The following is a 17,425-nucleotide window of genomic DNA, read 5'->3' on the forward strand; positions in this document are numbered from 1 at the left end:
CCTTCACCGAGCTTGGCCTGGAAACTCCGAGTAGAGAATTCGGCGAGCATTCCGGCCAGATCGTCCACTTGGACACGTCCCTTCCCGCGATCGGAGGAGCTGGCGGTCAGGGAATGTGCTCTGCGAGGAAAAGGGGCAGAGAAGTTTACTCCTGGGCAGAGGAGCTGCTGAGAGCTTCCGTCGCGCCGTCTCCTGGGCGGTAGGCAACAAGCCCGAAGACATCAAATACTGATAGTTATACCCTCGTGCTCCTGGAGTACAGATGTGCGGATAGAGTTTGGGACGCCCCGGGGGGTAGATAAAGTGGCGAATACCGTATTCAAACCTACGTACGAACTCCATGCAAGGTACCCAATGAGGGAGGTATCTACTATATGCTCCAGCCCAAATACTCCGTGACCAACAACATCCCATCATGACATATCATACACATCGGTGAGCGAAAGGCCCAAACCCCAGTCTAGTTACGAGCATGTCTATGCTCCCTACCCAACACCCCCCGCCCCACCCTGCCCGGTGTCCCACGTACCGCCGCCCCCGCCGCCCCCGGCGTCGTTGATCATCATCCAGCTATCGTCATCCAGGGCGGCACCGAAGCCGCCGCCCTGGATGGCCGCCGTGACCTGGGAGAACAAGACAGCCGGGTCCTGCGCCGGGTCCCCGGATCCATCCCACGCATTCAGGCTCTGGAAGAAATTCATATCCACAGAATCTGTTGCGAAGGGATTGGCCATCTCCTGAGCCCCTGGCAACGTCGCCGCGGCCGTGGTTGCGGATATAGCCCCCTGCTGGCCCGCGCCCGCCGTCCTGGGGCTGACGCCCGAGCTGGGCTGTGTCGTCGGCGTCGAGGCGCTGTTGGCCGCGGCGGACGGCGACGAGCCCGCCGATGAGCCACCGCGGTGCGGGAGCCGGAACTGCGCGGCGTTGGCGGGGCGGCCGGCCGGCGACTTCTCCTCGACCGAGGCCGACGACAGCGACGAGCCCCGGGTCGTGGCATCCGAGGAGGACGAGATGACCTCGGCGGCCTGCGTCGGCTGGAACCAGAGCGAGGGAGTGAAGTCCTGCGGCGCGGAGGTCGGCTCTGGAGAGATGGCTATGCGCTTGCGCTTGTTTGCGTTGCCAGTGTCTTGTCCTTCCCGGCGGCCGGGCACTTCGAGGTCCCAGTGTAGGACCTGTCTGATTTGGTTCTCCATGGATTGGATGGTGGCCGGGTTGCTCAAGGGTAATCTTCCGGGCAGAGGTGGTTGTATGTCTGCGCTTCTTGAGAACTTGGATCTGGCGAAAAGGGGTATGTTGTTGCCGCACGCCGTTACTATCTTGGTCGTGTCAGGCAAATCAATTCGAGGTATGCGGACGAGGCCGATAAGCCCGGCTCGTTGGAGATCGAGGATGGCCTGGGTGAGGAACGACCTGGTGATTATGTGCTCTTTCCCGATGGCATTCATTGCTACCAAGAGGAACTCAAGGTTTGCGGTGTGGCTCGGTTGCATTCCCTCGTCCTGTGCCATGGTAGTGTAAACTGAACTCGCAACGTAGAGAGCGAGAGCGACGAGTGGACTCCTATACCCCGCGTTTGAATGGCTGGTCACTTTGACGATAGTGACAATCTCTTGAGCAGCTGTCAAGACGCGAGTCTTGCTTGTCTGCTTGACATGGTCGGGCAGGTCGTGCTCCTTTGTCATCTCATAGGCACTGTTATGGAGACAGATAATCGACGCGTGTAGGTTGAGATTCGTGTGAACAGCAACAGGGTCTCGCATACTGTTAGGTAGCCGGAAACGCTCTGGGAGGAACATGAAGGCGCTAGAGAGTATGTTGTCAAGCTCCCGATGTTTGTTCCAGTACCTCCCGTAGTCGAAGTCGTCGCGGCCGTCATCGGGCTTGGAGCGGTGAACATGCTTGAGAATCTGGTTGAAAATGTGGCAGATGACTGCAGCTCCGGCGAAAGATGAATATGATGAGCCTGTAAACACCTCTTCGATCCGGCAGGTCTTCTCTTCCGTGCAACTGTTAAACGACTCCTCAGAGCTGGGCAAGTGGGTTGTGACCTGTACAAATCTTAGTTTGGAAGTCTTGATACCGAAGATCACGCACCGGTTGTACTAACCTCGCTCATGTCGATCAGACTTGGCCATCCTGTACTAATGGAAGCATGAGAATCAACACAGAATGCGCCCCAGAACACTCGCCTCCTTTCCTCCAGTTCGGTCCAGTCTCTTGGAGGGGCAATTGTAGGTGCCATTTCTGCCGCCGCATTGGGGTCATCCAGTCGATGCAAGCCCATCATGTGGATCAGCTTGATACAGCGGGCGGTACTCATGGCCGCTCGAGTGAACCACATGCAGCGAGCCTCATCTGTAGCGATGAGTGCCCAAGCCTGCGCGTGAGCCACCGTGATGAAGTGCTCACCCTCGCCCCTCAGCTCGTCCTCCTCGAGGTAGTGACGAGCACGACGGTGGAATGCATCGTGGTATGCCGAATACTTCTCGTGGCCATTTGAAGCCATCGTCCAGACGGCATATATGAGCGCCATCGGCGGGCGGAGATGTAATCCAGAATGATAGGCTTGCATGTACCGGCCAGGGTGGATAATGGGATTCAACGGGTGCTGCTTCATAAAGAAGGTCCTATGCAGGTCTTCAATCATTTCCGTCGGAGGCAGGGCCTCAAACAGCCCCAGGCCGAGCAGCTCGTTTCGCGACGCACCCGCATTGTCTGCCCTGGGCGGTCTTTGGCTCGCACCCGACAATAAGTTATCAAAGTAGGCAAACGGTCCAGACCCTCGGTCACTGCCACTGGGAACCCCATTCGCGCCTTGCCCGGGAACTCCGCCGGTATAATCCCAGCTGAAGGGATTATCTGCAACGTCAGGAACTGATGAGTGCCTTGAGCCTTGGTCCTGGGCGGATGAGCCTTGAGCAGGCGACACGTTCTGTGGAGCGGCCTCAGAGGAGGAAGCACCAGCCTTGGGCTTGCTGGGCGCGTCTTTCAGTAAGACCTCGACTTGTGCTGTGATGAGAGTCTCAGTCAAATCCGTTTGAACACTTCCTTGCTGAAGGCTCCTCCAGTCACAAAGACGTACCCAGGCGCTCCTCGAGCTCCTTCACGTTTCTCCGCTTGAAAGCGGGCTTCCTCCTCGATTCCGGATACGAGCACTCCGACTTCACTTTGGTGCACCTTGTGCACGCCGGTTTTATCCGATCGCATTTCAACTTCCGGGCCCGGCACGAGACACAGGCCAGAGCCTCGAGCCCGGTATTGCCTCCGGAATCCGGGTCCGGCGCCGCGTCGGCTGACGGCAGATCTTCGCTCGACATTATGGGCCAATATACTTCACGATCATGAGGGCTTCAAGCTCCAAGACATACAAACAACCAAGTCAATGAGCGCCTCAATTGCCAGAACAGCACTGTGCATGGCCTGATTAAGCCAGGTACGTGGTTTCACTGCTACAAGACTGCTATCTGCATGTATCTCACCCCCTTGATGGCAGGCATTTTTCCAAGTGCACCTCGGACAACTCAGACGGCCTGACTTTGCGCCGAGCACCGGCGGCTGGAGGCTGACCTGGTGACGTCATAGACTTGAGCTTCTCTGCAACCTCGAGGCTGACTCTTGGCGGCTGCCTTCAGAGTGTGCTGTGTACTGAGTCGGCTGCAAGGCTGCGAGAGGTTCAATCCTCGGACTCGGGCAGTCGGACGAAGGACAGGATCGCATCCTCCGACCTTTATCTGAGGGTCTCTTATCCTTCCTGACACGCGGAGAATAAAAGGCTCAAAAGTAAAAAATGGCCATGAGGTCATGGGCATGAGCATGAGCATGCGCTCAAAGCATGTTCTCCAATTATAGCCAGCGCCGTCTCTTCGTGACTGCCGGGGGTGGGCGGAATTACCCGCATTCCATCGGTCTCGGATCCGAGAATATCTATCAAAATTCTCCCTTGCATTCAGCCGGGTCGGAGACCACGCCGTCAACATCTAGCCCCCATTCTCCCCGCCCTCTACCGGAATTCAAATACGGATGTCAAATTAAACAACAAATGTGAAAATTTGTATCCCTCCCACAATTCGGAAGTCCACCGAGGATTGCGTTCGAGCCACGAGGCTATGCCCGAAACGTTGTTGCGCAAAAGTCCCTTGGTCCAAACGCGGCGGACTCGGGGCTGCATCAAGCCCAGTCGAGGCAAGGCGTGCAATGTTAGCGACTCCCGGAATTCCCGGACATAGCATCGGGTGCCGTATCCGGCGAACCAAGATATGGGGTCCGGGTCTGATCCCCACGCGAGCCGCATGGACGACGCGCCGAGGACACGAGCCCGTGTCGAGACGCTCTGACGGACAGAAGAGCAGGCTAACAAACCGCTAATGGTCCGGGCTGTCAGCTGCGGCGCGTCAAATGGTTCGCGCCAGCAATGCACGGCTCAGTAGTAGCCAACCCAACCAGCCGGGCCGCGGAGATTGTAAAACAGAAGCTGAAAGACGGACGGGGCTTTTTGTTGCTGGGACGACCCGCAGAGGCGGGAGTCTGAGACTCGTGGCGCACGTGTCAGCACATCATGGGCACTGTTCAAGGTGTGTCTGTCTCTCCTGCCCGTCGTGCTTCCTCAGGTCTCAGATCCAGCTGAGACAGCCGCCCCCGGGACGTCGAGCCCTGTGTGATGATGGGGGCACTCGAGACAAGACACGGGCGTCTCTTGACCGCTTCTCCGTGGCACCCCCCTCTGCCCATCGTGTTTGACGGTCCGGGAGCACTGGTCGGCTGGGCTAGGCTGGGTGGGTTGGAGGCGGTAACCCGAACACGGGATCGTGGGCCTCTTCATGGGGCCTACCCCAAGGGATGACCCGAGATCGAGGCTCACTGTCGGCAGCCAGCATGTCGTTAGCCTAAGGCCAGACCTTGGGTATGACCGCGTCTTGGCTGGCTTCTGGCTGGCTTCTGGCTGGCCCGGCTATACTGCGTGGTAGGCAGCATGGCGCCAACAAGCCACTGGGCTGGCGCACGGCCTTGCGGTTGCCGCAGGTGACAGCAAGACAGCAGCAAGATTGATGGGCGGGAAGTGGATCCTGACAAGCGCTTAATTCTGAGTCTCCGGGCGGGTGAGTTGGGTGGGTGGGCTCCTTTGTGGAAGCGACCAGGCCGTCACCTGTCACTCGTGAAGGGGGGTTGCTAAAGCCACACTGCCCACATGAGTGAATCAACTCAGGAGGGTGAAGCCGCCATTTCTGCATGCAATTTTTCGCCACCTTGAGCCGTTGATCACAGGAGCCAGTGAGATCTGCGTCAAGCGGGACTGGGCCTGGACCGTTTTGATGACGGCGACAGCAGTGACAGTCGCTACCAAAGAAGTGTAGAGACCGGTCAGCTGCGAATCTGCAACATTCGACGGGAATCAGTCGCGCCCAGATTGATACCCGGGCAGCACTGCCGCGGCGCGATTTGAATGTGGCTGCAGAACTAGGGGCTCGAAGATTTCCGGTGAGATTTGGCGAATTGGAAGGACGATGTATACGTTCCACTTCCTGATGGGCCTGGCTTGCCAGAACCTAGCTGGCCCGCTAGCCCTGACTGTGAAGGTGGCATGCAGGCCGCAGCAGTGATGTCGTATCCTCACCGGCTGTATTGTTGTTCGAAACCAGCCAGCCACAGGCAGTGAGCCGAGCTTGCTGATAGGATGCCACCGTAGCAAAGTCTCCTGGCGACGAAAACGATGATCTGTCACTGCAGGATCAGCTCTCGCGTATCTCGACGGCAGGGGGGAGAGGCGGGACGAGACAGCTGAGCCAGAGTAGGTAGCCGGAGGCAGCTCCAACCTGCAGGAAGGTTGTCAGGCAGCGCAGCACGATGTGGTGACTGGTCTTGGACAACAAGGCGACCCCGTGCTGGCGACGTGCACCAGGGTGAGGCGAATGTGATGCTCGTCATGGCTCGTTGTTCGACGTGGAACACCAGGATCCAACACTCGGCCGCCTGCTCATAGCAGACCTTGCGGGGAGCGTTGACAAGAGATAGACGATGTGCTTGAGTCAATGTGTGCGTCTGCGTGTACAGCCACAAATGCAGCACATGGTGTCGTCTCTGATCTTTGTCTCTGACATCCCCGAGGATATTGTAGCCATGTGAATGCCATTTCGTTCCATGCCATTGTCATCCGTTCCCCGGTGTCCGGCTATAGCCTCAACAGTTTTCGGGCATGATGCTCGGTCTGCAAGTCTCATGTACGACCGTACATTAGTGGCATATGCTCCATGCAGCCTCGCACATAGGGAGTAAAACTGTACGTACTGAGGTATGTCGGCCACTGTACAGGCAAGCAGACGGACAGACAGACAGACAGGAGACAGGTACACACACACATTCCAGTGTGGAGACACACAGCAGGGGGCTTGCCTAGTGGCGGAGATCTCCTTTCGATGGCCATCCTTAGTGCGAGCTGGTGATGAGGGCGAGTGGTGGAATCTCGGGTCGGACTGTCAGGGCCGATCAAACCCACCATGATCCATGCACTTGCAGGGTCCGCGCTGCCTCTTGTCCTCTTCCCCCCCCTGCCCATCACCCCTGCCCTCCCCCTCCACCGGCTAGACTGACAGGGACCCCACACCTTGAGGCGGGCAGATCCACACACATCATATCATGCCCACGCAGACACGAACCAAACAACGTCGAGCTCATGGTCCCCGCGCATGCAAGCCACCTGCTGGTACCTCAGTACATCCAATACTTGTAGGTAATACGTTTATGTCTACGCCTATGTACAGCATTCAATCCGCCTCCTCCTTGACATCGACCTCGCCTTCATCCTCGTTAGCCTCCTCCTCCTTCTCGACCTGCCCCACCCCGTGCTGATCCTCTCATGATCATGATCATGAGCGCCATACACGTATAGATCTCGCTGTTGAGTTGACTTGTCAAGCCTCGCTTACAGCAATACCCACGAGAACGTTCTCGGCCCTGCAGGTGGGCGGCCACTACCCTGGCATCCAGGCAGGCCAGGCCGTCTCCTGTCATATATCACAACTGTCAGACTCTACAGGGACAGACGCCAGGGATCTCGTGCAGATGATATACGGTGCTGAGGATTCTCGGGAAATGCCCGTCTCGAATCAACCTTTCAAGCGCAAAACGTCACCCCTGACGCCTTGCCATCTTGTAGCAGGCCCGCAGGTCCGGCTTCAACCTCAGCTGACACTTGTGCTAGTGAAGCCACCTTCGACATGCCCATTCTCCCTAGGCTAGCTGGCTAGCTGGGATATTCGACAGACCCGCCGACGGCGCCCAACCTGGGGGCTTCTAGGGCTTCCTCTTCACGGCTCGCCGTTGCCCTGACCTGAGGTGGATGGAGGAGGTCTGGAATCGTTCTCCCACCCGGAATGCACCTGTCCACTCCCACGGCGATGGGCACGAGTCTGGTTCGCGTCATGGAGTCTCTCCGCTGGCATGCTGCAATGTAGCCTTTAACAGGGTACTGGGTACAGCACTCGTACTCCGCAGCCGCCACTACGCATCACGGTCACCCGTCACAGTCCCCTCCCGAGGTGTCATTGTCAACCAATGTAAAAATGTGAAACGTCGACACTTGACAATGCTTCCGGCCGCTTGCTCTTGTCGCTGAATCAGCCCCATCACTGACACGAGGCGCTGCCACGGCACGATGGCGCCGTTGGTTCTGAGCGTGTCGTCATGGCTCCTGGCTGTGCTCGAGACCATGGCACTTGGGTCGGCTTCTCTTTGCCGAGGCAACTTCTGGGACTTCTACGGTACGTTGGCGTGGGGTAAACAAGAGATGGAAACTCGAGGTCTATTCGCGACTCGAGCGTTTACCCTCTAATTCCCGCCGGTTGAAAACGTTCCTCGCCTAGAGTTTGAACATGGGCCGTCCATTCAGCCCCCTTTTTAGCCATAATGAGCTTCAGCCCGGCAACCGGCAACATGCCAAAGGCCGAGATCTTAGCTAGACTCGATCTTCAACCAGACTTCTTCTCTCGCCGCTACGATATCCCTGCACCCTACATGGCACCGTAGCAGTCAGCATCTCAGATGCCTTTTTGCAAGCTCTACTACGGTAACGCTCTGCAATCCATCACTTGCGATTTAAGTGAGATCACACGGCCTCATTGGCCCATCGTGGCTGTCAGAGTACCGCCTGTCCTGGATGAAGCTTGCTCTACAGCCTGTGCAGATCTGAGGCGAGGCGGAACTTGGCGGTGCTTTGTGACATCCTGCACGTTGCAGACAACATGAGCCTAGAAAGGGCTACTGTACAGCACAGAAAGCACTTGCGGCAATAACGGATCAAAGGCGATCGCTGCACCCGGCTGATGTCGTAATATTTGCCAGTCGTTTTCTGTGCGCCTCCGAATCTGACCTGGCCTACAGCGAGCTACGCAGCTTAGCAGCGGCAGGTCGACCTCCACCACGGCCACATAGCACAGCATGGCATGCGTTAGCGCCGAACTCTCTTTCTGTGGCCTCGGGTGCCAGTCCGTTGCAACGACCTGGCGCTTGTGAATGTGATCGGGATTTGGTTAGGGAGGGCCCTGCCACGCAACCTTCTTGAGGCCAATGTAGCAGTATCAAGTCGCAGTATGGCGAGAGACACAACACGTCGTGTCATGTCCTGTGTGATGATGCGTCGCGTTAGCTAGTGGCCGAGTACAGTAGGTAGCACCACGGCTTTTGCCCTCATCGTCACCACTCAACCTACGCCCTCACAACTGGCTTACTCGCTGTCACCGCCACTGCGTGGTGTAATCTCGAGTCCTTCCGCGCCCCCAAATTACTCAGGAGGTTGGCAGGTAGCAGCGAGATCCTCTAGCGTCGCAGTCTGCGCTGCGTGCGAGCCCTACGGCAACCTCGCTTTCGAATCGCAGGGCTCCATTAAAGGAGTCTGGGCTTTATTTTCGTTTTTGTCGATCCATGGATCGAACATTTGGGCCAACCTGGTGTTGGAGAGAAATCCCAGGACGTACATTGTCACCCTAAAATTACTGTACCACGCAGATATGACGGCCGGATGACCAGCCCATCGGCCATGGGGGTGAGTGTATAATGGAAATGAGCAAGTTGTAGCCTTTGGAGACCACCCCAGTCGAGACGCTGAGGACCAGGTATCTGGAAGCGGGCGTGGGGAGGTAGGTGATTGAGAGTGAGAGGCTGAACCGGCTTGCCGCCGTCAAAGTCAGCGGGAATGCAAGGGACCTCCTTTCGTTTCGATTTCCTGGGCCCCCGCAAAGTCGGACAAAGGGCGTGGGTTTGTGATGATCGACATGATTCCACAAAGGCCCTTGGCGCGATCCGATATCGATCGAAGGCAACGAACGAAAAAGCCACCATCGCGTTGTCATGTCGCGCGGGGTGGAAACCACAGCTCTCAACCCTACAGTAGTACACAGTACCCATGCCTGCGTACCTGTGACTGTCCTCTCACCAGAGGTCCTCACCTTGCACGGCTGTCTTCTCAGACAGCAAGGCAGGGGTGGGAGGCTTAGCAGCTAGACGTGAACGGCGACCGGTAGATCAATCGCACAAGCCCGAGCCATCACGACTGCCCCCCAAGCGTCACCGGCCGCGTCCCTGAGTAACCTCAAATAGCCATGTGGCTTTCATCGGAATATAGCATCTGGCCCCGTGCGACCGCCCTGCTGCTGCCGCCGCCGCCGGGTCGACCCCAGGTCCCCGACGGTGTGCACCCAGGCCAATCTACTTGCGACTTGGGGGTATGGGGGGACATGGCGGGCAACAGAATAGGTAACACACGCATACACACACAAATGAGGGTAAGGGAGGTTCCAGGGGGAGGGGGAGGGGTTCATCCCCGGCCTCCTGGGCTCTGCCCTAAAAATCAGGGAAGGGTAGCCGAGTAGAAGCAGAAGGGGGATGGAAGGGGAGAGGGAAAAAGGAAGGAGGGAAAAGTGGAAAAGCAAAGATCCCGTTGTAGTGTGCCACGCCCCCCCCCCCCCATGTATGTACGTATGCATGTACAACCAGGTAGCACGAGGAAAGGCCGGCGTCCACGAGGGGGAGAGGGAGAAAGAGAGCAGGAAAAGAGAGGTGCGTTGAACCACCGGACCACAGAGAGATTGTCGTCTGAAACAACTGCCGCATGGCGTTCGCAAGGTGGGACAAGAGGAAGAAGAAGAAGAAAGGAAACAGAAGGGCAACAGTACAAAGACAAAGACAAAGTGCTTGCGCATGGAGGATTCTAGGTGTGGATTCGTGCGCGTGCGTGCGTGCGTGCGTACGTGCGTGCGGCGAGTTTTAATTATGAGAGAACCCGGCGCCGTGGAAAGGGCATGGAGGAAAAGAAAAGACGAGGGTACAAAAGTACCTGCGAACCGCGCATGAACGAACGCACATGGGACAAAGCAATTATCATGTAGCTAATATCCCCCAGGACGGCGAGCACACACGCGCGGGGGAGCAGGTGACCTTTTCTTGGGGGGCAGATCATCCCGCAGCACGGCGGGTTTGAGACAAGACAGGACGTCAGTTCGTGATTTTGTCTCTCTCTGTGCGACCCGACTGCATTGTCTTGGGGCGCGCGTCTCCCTCTCGCTGGCGTTGGGTTCACCAAAAAGCCCACGTTCGGGTGAGGCCCAGCAAATAACTGCACCAAGGACTGGGCTGGACTGTAGTAATATCTTTCGATTTTTGAGGTTCTGCTCCTACTGTGTCGGTCGTACAAGATGCTGGATGATGAAAATAAGAAAAATAGCCCTGAAAGGACATCCCCGACCGTGTGGCCCCACCGCCCCTTCGATCGAGAATGTATGCAATAGGTATCATCTCTAGTCCCCGGAAAACCCCTGTCCCGCGTGAAATTGTACAGATGCCCTGATTCTGTCTATTGCAGAAACCCGTTCCTCCAAAATCAATGTACTCCATGTTTGACCGCCTGATTTTCAGAGGTACCAGCCCGTGTTGTCCGTTCCAACCCATGTTCCCCAACGTTTGTTCGATCGCTTCGAGGCGAGAAACCCAAGAACTATGCCCCCCGATAGATTGGTGAATATCATTACGTCTTCCCATAGGATATGGACGGTATGGTCAAAAATATGTACAATGCCGCATTAAAAGTTGAGCAGGCAATGAAGAAAGCCATCCACGATCGTGTTGTGGTAGAACAAAATCGCCTCGTGCTTTGAAAAGTGTTTCCAGAGGAACTTGCATCTGCAGCAGCTGGTTTAGTAGCTGCCACCGCGCTTAATGTGTGATTGTTGCCTGCGAGCGTCGAGGTCGTCGTCATAGGCGCTGTCGCCGCCATCGCTGATGGTAGGGCTATTTCGGTGCTTGCCATCGACATCATAGTCGCCGCGCTCGGTTGAGGGAAGAACCTTGCCGTCCTGGCTGCGTCCTGAAGACATGGCATCAGACTCAGCGCGTGCGTTGTTAATCATCGCTGGCAGTTGTCTGCGGCGCGCGTTGATGAACCAGTTGGAAATTTGGTCTGAGAAACAAGAAGTTAGCACACTACAGTGGTGAAAATTGGAAGAACTGTTCTTACTCATTTGCAGGCCGGTTTGGCGCATCAACTCCTGCTTCTCATCCTCGGTAGGGTACGGGTGGTGTAAATGACCAACAAACCAATTCCTCAGCTTGTCTGTTGTCTCCTTTGGTAGGTTGCCTCTTCGCTTCCGCTGCTTGTTGTCCCCGCTCATGCCCATTCCCAGCTCGCCAAAACGCATGTACTCTTGGTAGTGAGGACCATAGCCAACCGATGAGAAAGGTGTCCTGTCGAGCGGGTGAATGGCGCCCATTGACAACGATTGCATCCGCGAGGGGTGGTGGTAGCCGTAAGCATACGGACCCTGACGGTAAGTCTCCATTCTTGCGTCGGCCGGGTGCATCATAATTTGCCTTGGAGGCTCCTGAAGATAATCATCGCTCGAGTGGCCACGAACTCGTGGCATAGGGGCAGAACCACGCTCCAGGCTCATGGGAGGCGGGAAGCTGGGCAGGGTTGGCCTGGGCTCGGGTCGCTCGACGTGATCCATCGCCACCGGTGAGGATCGCATTGCTGGCAGGCCGTAACTCGGAACGTAGGGGCTGGTCCTGGAACTTGATGGGGCCCAATGCTCGGCGTGTGTCCTCGCAGCAGGGGCGGGGGCTGGAGAAGCTTGTCGGAAGACTGGCCGCTCTGCAGGTCGTGGAGGGCTGTTGTAGAGCCTTGGTACTCGACTGGCCCGCTCTTCTCTCTCGTCGTCTATTGAGAGGCGTCTGCGCTTGTTTGATGAACTGGGTGAGTGCACATATTCTGGCGGTGTCATTACTCCTGTCGCGGGTCCAGTAGGCGACGTAGCAGATGATTGCGTCCTTCCTGAGGCTTCCTGGGGTCGAATCTGTAGTTGCAGTTCAGGGAAGGCCTGGTACGGCGATTAGTCGAGCTGTGCTAAAACGAACGGGCTACGGTGCAATTTACCTGTCGGATAGAGGGGAGAGCAATCCTGTCGGCATCGGACCGTGGCCTGGAAGAGGTGTAGTCTGTCGACCGGCCCTCGTCCCAGAAGTCCCGCCTAAAGGGTGCGTGAGGAGTAGGAGTGACCATGGCGATCATCGACATCGTGTGAGGTTGCTCGGATTGACTTTGATTAGGTTCTTTTTTTGCAGTCCCTGGAGGACTATATTCCATAACCTGCTGAACTTCGCCTTTGGAGATGTCCTCAGCGCCTACTAATGTCGAGTTGACTGATTAGCAGTGTTTCGGAGAATTTCCCAGACAGCCAGCCAGCCAGTCAGACGGCCAGGGAGGCAAAGTCTATGTCTGGCTTCTGCCACCACGTAAGCTGCGGGTGTCTTACCTCATGCAAGCCCGGACCGGATCACCAGTCTGGATGTGCAGAAGCGATGTCGAGTAGATGATTCCGAAAAAGCTGGAGTGGATTACCCGGATCCAGTGGTTGGCTGATGATGATGATGATGTTGTTGTTGTTGATCAAGAATGTGTGGTGGAAGTAAGATGGAGTAGGTTCGACGATCTTCGAGTGACTGGTCAGATCGGGTGGGGAGGAAATGTTGGATTGTAAATAGAGGTTATGACCAGTAGCAGACAGGGTGGGACGGGAGGCAGATATGAATCCTTTTGTAGGACACCAAGTGCCGTAGCGTCATGAACTCCTGAGTAGGTCGAGTGGTAGGTTGAGAAGGCGCCAATGCAACGGACGAACGCACAGGAGGGTTGTACCTAAAGGGGTAATAGCTGAGAGTCGCGGGATGTGGACTGGGGTGGGCAGGCTGGGGTCTAGAAGTGTCGGAGCTGAGATGAATCTTCAACAGGAGGACCAGCACACGGTGAAACTGACAGGTGCTTAGCTCCGGGACCTGCTTCAGTCGCTACTTGTGACTTGTACGGGTGGGATGGGAGAGGAGGAAGAAGATCCAAGTGCCAGGTACCGGTCGGGAGGAATTAAACAATGGGAGGAGGAAACAATTTAAGAGCAAGGTGTTGAAGATGGCCATGTATCATCCCAGCAAACTCGAGATGCTGGGTGTGGAGAGGTGCCGTTGACTGGAGGGACTAAGCCTGAAAAAGCCCAGACATGCGAGACATGGGTAAGGATGACAAGAGCATCCACCTGCTCTGCTGCTGCAGCACTACTGACTGTTATGTGAGCGTGTGTGTGAGTGTGGGCGTACCGTAGGTACGTACATTGTGTGTGTGTACATACATACATACATGTAGGCGATCAGGGTGTCAGGGTACATGGCCGTGGTAGCTCCTTTTGGGCGCACCGGCGATGGGGCCAATGGGCAGCACCAGTCCCAGGAGACCAGCATACGGGCAGGACAGGGCAAGGAGAAGTGGACGATGTCAGTGCTACCTACCCGGTTTCCGTTGCATGGAAGGGGGCCCGTGGAGGGTGCGAGGGTAGCAAAACCCACACCAGGGATCCCCCATGACAGCAGACCCACAGTGGACCTGCCATTGACCTGGGTGGCGTCCGTCCCTTTGCCGGGCTGCGTCGTGCCAGGTGCAAGGCTCGTGGGTGGGACTGGGATGGGACGGATGGAGAAGAAGACGGACCTGAGAGAAGGGGGGCCTGAGGGGCCCGGGTCAGGGGCCGATGGGAAGAGAAGGTGAGTGAGAAAGCGAGCGAGTGAATACTGTACCAGGGCGATGAAGCGATCCGCAGGCACGGCACGACCACAAAAGGTACGTAGAGACGTGGGTGGCAGACTAGATGGTCTAAACAGATACATACAAACACACGGCACTCTAGCGAGGTTCCCGAGGAAAAGCAGCTTTGGTCGCCATCTTTCTGTGTCTCTGTCCCCGATCCGAGCCTAAGCCTGAGCTTGAGCCAAAGCCTAAGCCCACCGCTTCTAGGTAGTCTCTGATGATGAAAAAAGCGTGGTTGGCACTGACAGATAGACAGGCTGATTGACAGACTGGCAGGCTGGCAGGCACGCAGTCAGTTTCGTTCCGAGGCATCGAGACTAGATGACAAGGCCAGCAACGGCAGCGAGAAAGACGTTGATGGGGCTAGAGCAGGTAGCGCAGAGGTCCGGCTGGTCTGCTACATGTCATGGCGTTGGCGTTTGTTGGCACGGACGGAGCAGGGGCGGGGGAGAGAGAGAGAAAGGACCGGAGATATTCAAACACAAAACACAAATACCATTGCAAACACAGACACAGACGCTGCTAAAATCCCATGCTAAAAGCAGCACAGTAGTAGTAGTAGTAGTAGTAGCCGTCGTAGTTACCGGCTGTTACCCGTACATTAACGCAAGTAGGTACAGTAGATAGACTATGACATTTTTCCATGGCCATGCCATGACCGTTGCAGTGCAGACTTGCGAGCTCGGGTCGAACCTCAAAATCTCGACCTCCAAATCTGGCCTGGCCTGGGCCTGGCCTCGGTTAGACGTTGACACGGTGCAATTGGTGTTGTGTACTGTACACACACAATCACTGCGTAAATTCTCACAGTAAATTGAAGAACTTTCGGTTCGGGTCAAGACACGGCTTACCTAAGACTGCGGTGGACGAGGATGCAAGTCCAGAGGGGTGGGTGTGGGTGTGTTGTGTGTGTGCGCTATGCATTTCCGTGTGCGCAATTTATCCATTCAGGTATCTAGATCTGTATCTACTTTGTCCCCCTGCCAATCGACAACAGAAATACCACACCACATCACAGCGACACGACTGTCCATCAACGACGATCCCGTATTATTAGTCTGGATCTCTGCCTTATTAACGATTAAATTACCCGATGGATCTATGTTGATTGGAGATTCCACCTGCAATGCGGGACACGCCCACCGTGCTGTGTTGCACAATCGTCCGCGCACCATCACACACACCCTGCCTGTCATTCACCCATCCTTCCATCCCGCGTGCGAGTCGATTGCGTGCAGCCAGTGTACGTACTATGCACACCCACACTTACGCTTGTTGCTTCCGTCTCCCGCTCAGTGTTGCTGTGGCTGGTGCACAAAGGCCGAAGACTTTCGGCCACGCTGGCATGCACTTGCACTGTCTGTTGGCCCAGCGAAAGGTCCTCTGGTCCCCTTCCCGACCCGGCCCTTGGGAAGCGGCGTGGTACCAGCGCCTCGGATTTGCCGGTTCTGCCCTTTGAGTTCTGTGCTTCTGTGCTTCTGTGCCCTACTGCCAGGCTATTCCAAATGACGGCCTTCCAGTGCTGACGTCGAAGCTTCATCCCCACACGGGTCGCTACCTAGTGGCTTGAGAAGTGCCCTTTTCTGCCGCCATGACACATTGATGATGACTATCCCGTCTGCACTTCGCAGCGCTACGTCGGCCTACCATGGGCGCGGACTCACTGACGCTCTGCCTACCTTAGCTGCTTAGGTCGCGGACAAGGCAACAACCGAGGCCATCGGGCATGATCCGTAACTGTCACCTGCTGCTGCCAAGGGTCTTGTGGTGAAACTATGCAGATGGTCAACAACGCCTTCGCTCGCAAGCTCGACCGAATAATTGCTGTCCTGATTTCTGGTGGTGGTAGTGGTGCTGCTTCATCCCTCCTCGTCCCAAATGCTCTCACACACATGGACAAGATTCCTGCAACGGCGGCTCGTGTTGTACCGAGTCGTGGCCTGCCGTCCGAGGTGGCCCATGGGCCCAGCTGCCCAGGACCCGGCCGCGAGTTGCCCATGCCCTGGGAGCCCGGTGTGTGCGGAGTCGGGGGTCCTGCCCTTCCCTTTGTTTCGTTTGTCTGCAGACACCGTCTCATCCTACAGCCAATCGCTCAGCAACAGCACGTACGTCAGATCAGGCTAAACATTTGGGAAGAACACAAAAGGCGCGTGCTGCGAACCTTTCAAACATCAGCCGGGTTAGCTTCTAGATGACACTCGACGTCAGATTCATCTGTTCTGCCGTCCTGCAAAACTAGGGGTTCGAAACGTTGACGTGTGTCGCTTCACGCCTGACAGCACGCCACTCGGTGCCATTACCAAGATGGTCAACGTCTCTCTGGACCCACGGCAATGAGCATGATGACGGGTCAGAAACAAAACGGATGCCCCGACATGGATGCAACACCACCAGCCTGCCAGGTGCTGATGGGTGACGGTGACGGCCGCGGCGACTCCAAGTCAAGCAACGGGGCAATCAATCTTGCATCTCGCTGCAGCAGCCGAGCCGGACAGCTCTCCATCAGGTGTGCCTACGGGCCACCACATCCACAGACACCGAGTCTAAAGATAGGGGCAGCCAACCCCGAGTCTATGGAAGCTCCAACCGCCACTGACATGTTGGGAACCAGGGTCCAGCACCTGAGGATCTCGAAGTTTATTGGGATGCCAAGCAGACGACGCCGAAACTGTCAAAGTCAAAAGCTGGAGCGAGTGCAGTGTACGTACCCAGTGACGCCTACAATGACTAGCAGAAGCCGAAATGACACTGCTTCATGGAGGAAGCACGCCCGCCGCTTACTGCTCCTGTTTGAGTGCTGGCCCCGAAGGAGGAGGAGCAGCAGCAGCAGCAGCAAGCAAGCAGTAACAAGGACGGTAACAGAGGTGTGACCGCGATGCAGCACACCACCACCACCACGCCCCACCCCAAACCATAGTCCACTCACCACTCACCACTCACCACCGTCCAAGGCCAGGATGGAACAGTTGGCGGCCACCGGCCAGGGCACGGCTGTCATGCAGACAGGGGCGGATCCGACCTTGGGGCTTGCCAAGGAGGCTCGCCAGCACGTGACAGTCGAGATCTGGAATGTTGATCTCAAACCTAATGCCCAAGCCTTTTGACAGATGATGGATGTGTCAAAATCGCGGCTTGTGCCTCGATTTCCACCGAGGGCGGCTGCGATTGGAGAGCGCCAAACGTGCTGCGCCGCAGTCGACTTGTCAAGAACCCCCAAGATGGTGCTGGGATGCCGGGTGGGAGATGCGATTGGCCCAGGCTGCAGATCTGCCGGGAAGGACGATATTTACGGGCGATCTGGCATGACAGGCT

At 56.5% G+C, this 17,425-nt stretch overlaps 4 protein-coding genes across 4 annotated transcripts; 2 read left to right on the plus strand and 2 right to left on the minus strand.

Moving 5' to 3' along the window:
- Positions 1-485: 485 nt before the first annotated feature.
- On the minus strand, positions 486-3,317 carry J7T55_011117 (uncharacterized protein; the record flags this gene model as incomplete). Its single annotated transcript, XM_053135519.1, has 3 exons — positions 486-2,048; positions 2,108-3,009; positions 3,083-3,317. 3 exons carry the CDS (start codon positions 3,315-3,317, stop codon positions 486-488), a joined length of 2,700 nt encoding a protein of 899 aa, XP_052986757.1.
- A 4,331-nt stretch (positions 3,318-7,648) lies between these two features.
- Positions 7,649-8,019, plus strand: J7T55_011118 (uncharacterized protein; the record flags this gene model as incomplete). The annotated part of the gene is made up of 2 exons (XM_053135520.1): positions 7,649-7,754; positions 7,895-8,019. 2 exons carry the CDS (start codon positions 7,649-7,651, stop codon positions 8,017-8,019), a joined length of 231 nt encoding a protein of 76 aa, XP_052986758.1.
- A 3,161-nt stretch (positions 8,020-11,180) lies between these two features.
- Positions 11,181-12,556, minus strand: J7T55_011119 (uncharacterized protein; the record flags this gene model as incomplete). The annotated part of the gene is made up of 3 exons (XM_053135522.1): positions 11,181-11,443; positions 11,501-12,359; positions 12,416-12,556. 3 exons carry the CDS (start codon positions 12,554-12,556, stop codon positions 11,181-11,183), a joined length of 1,263 nt encoding a protein of 420 aa, XP_052986759.1.
- A 3,338-nt stretch (positions 12,557-15,894) lies between these two features.
- J7T55_011120 (uncharacterized protein) lies at positions 15,895-17,217 on the plus strand (the record flags this gene model as incomplete). The annotated part of the gene is made up of 3 exons (XM_053135523.1): positions 15,895-16,218; positions 16,725-16,813; positions 16,995-17,217. 3 exons carry the CDS (start codon positions 15,895-15,897, stop codon positions 17,215-17,217), a joined length of 636 nt encoding a protein of 211 aa, XP_052986760.1.
- Positions 17,218-17,425: the final 208 nt, after the last annotated feature.

This window comes from Diaporthe amygdali (genome assembly GCF_026229845.1).
Source record: "Diaporthe amygdali strain CAA958 chromosome Unknown NODE_56_length_267093_cov_64_804720, whole genome shotgun sequence".
Taxonomy (NCBI): domain Eukaryota; kingdom Fungi; phylum Ascomycota; class Sordariomycetes; order Diaporthales; family Diaporthaceae; genus Diaporthe; species Diaporthe amygdali.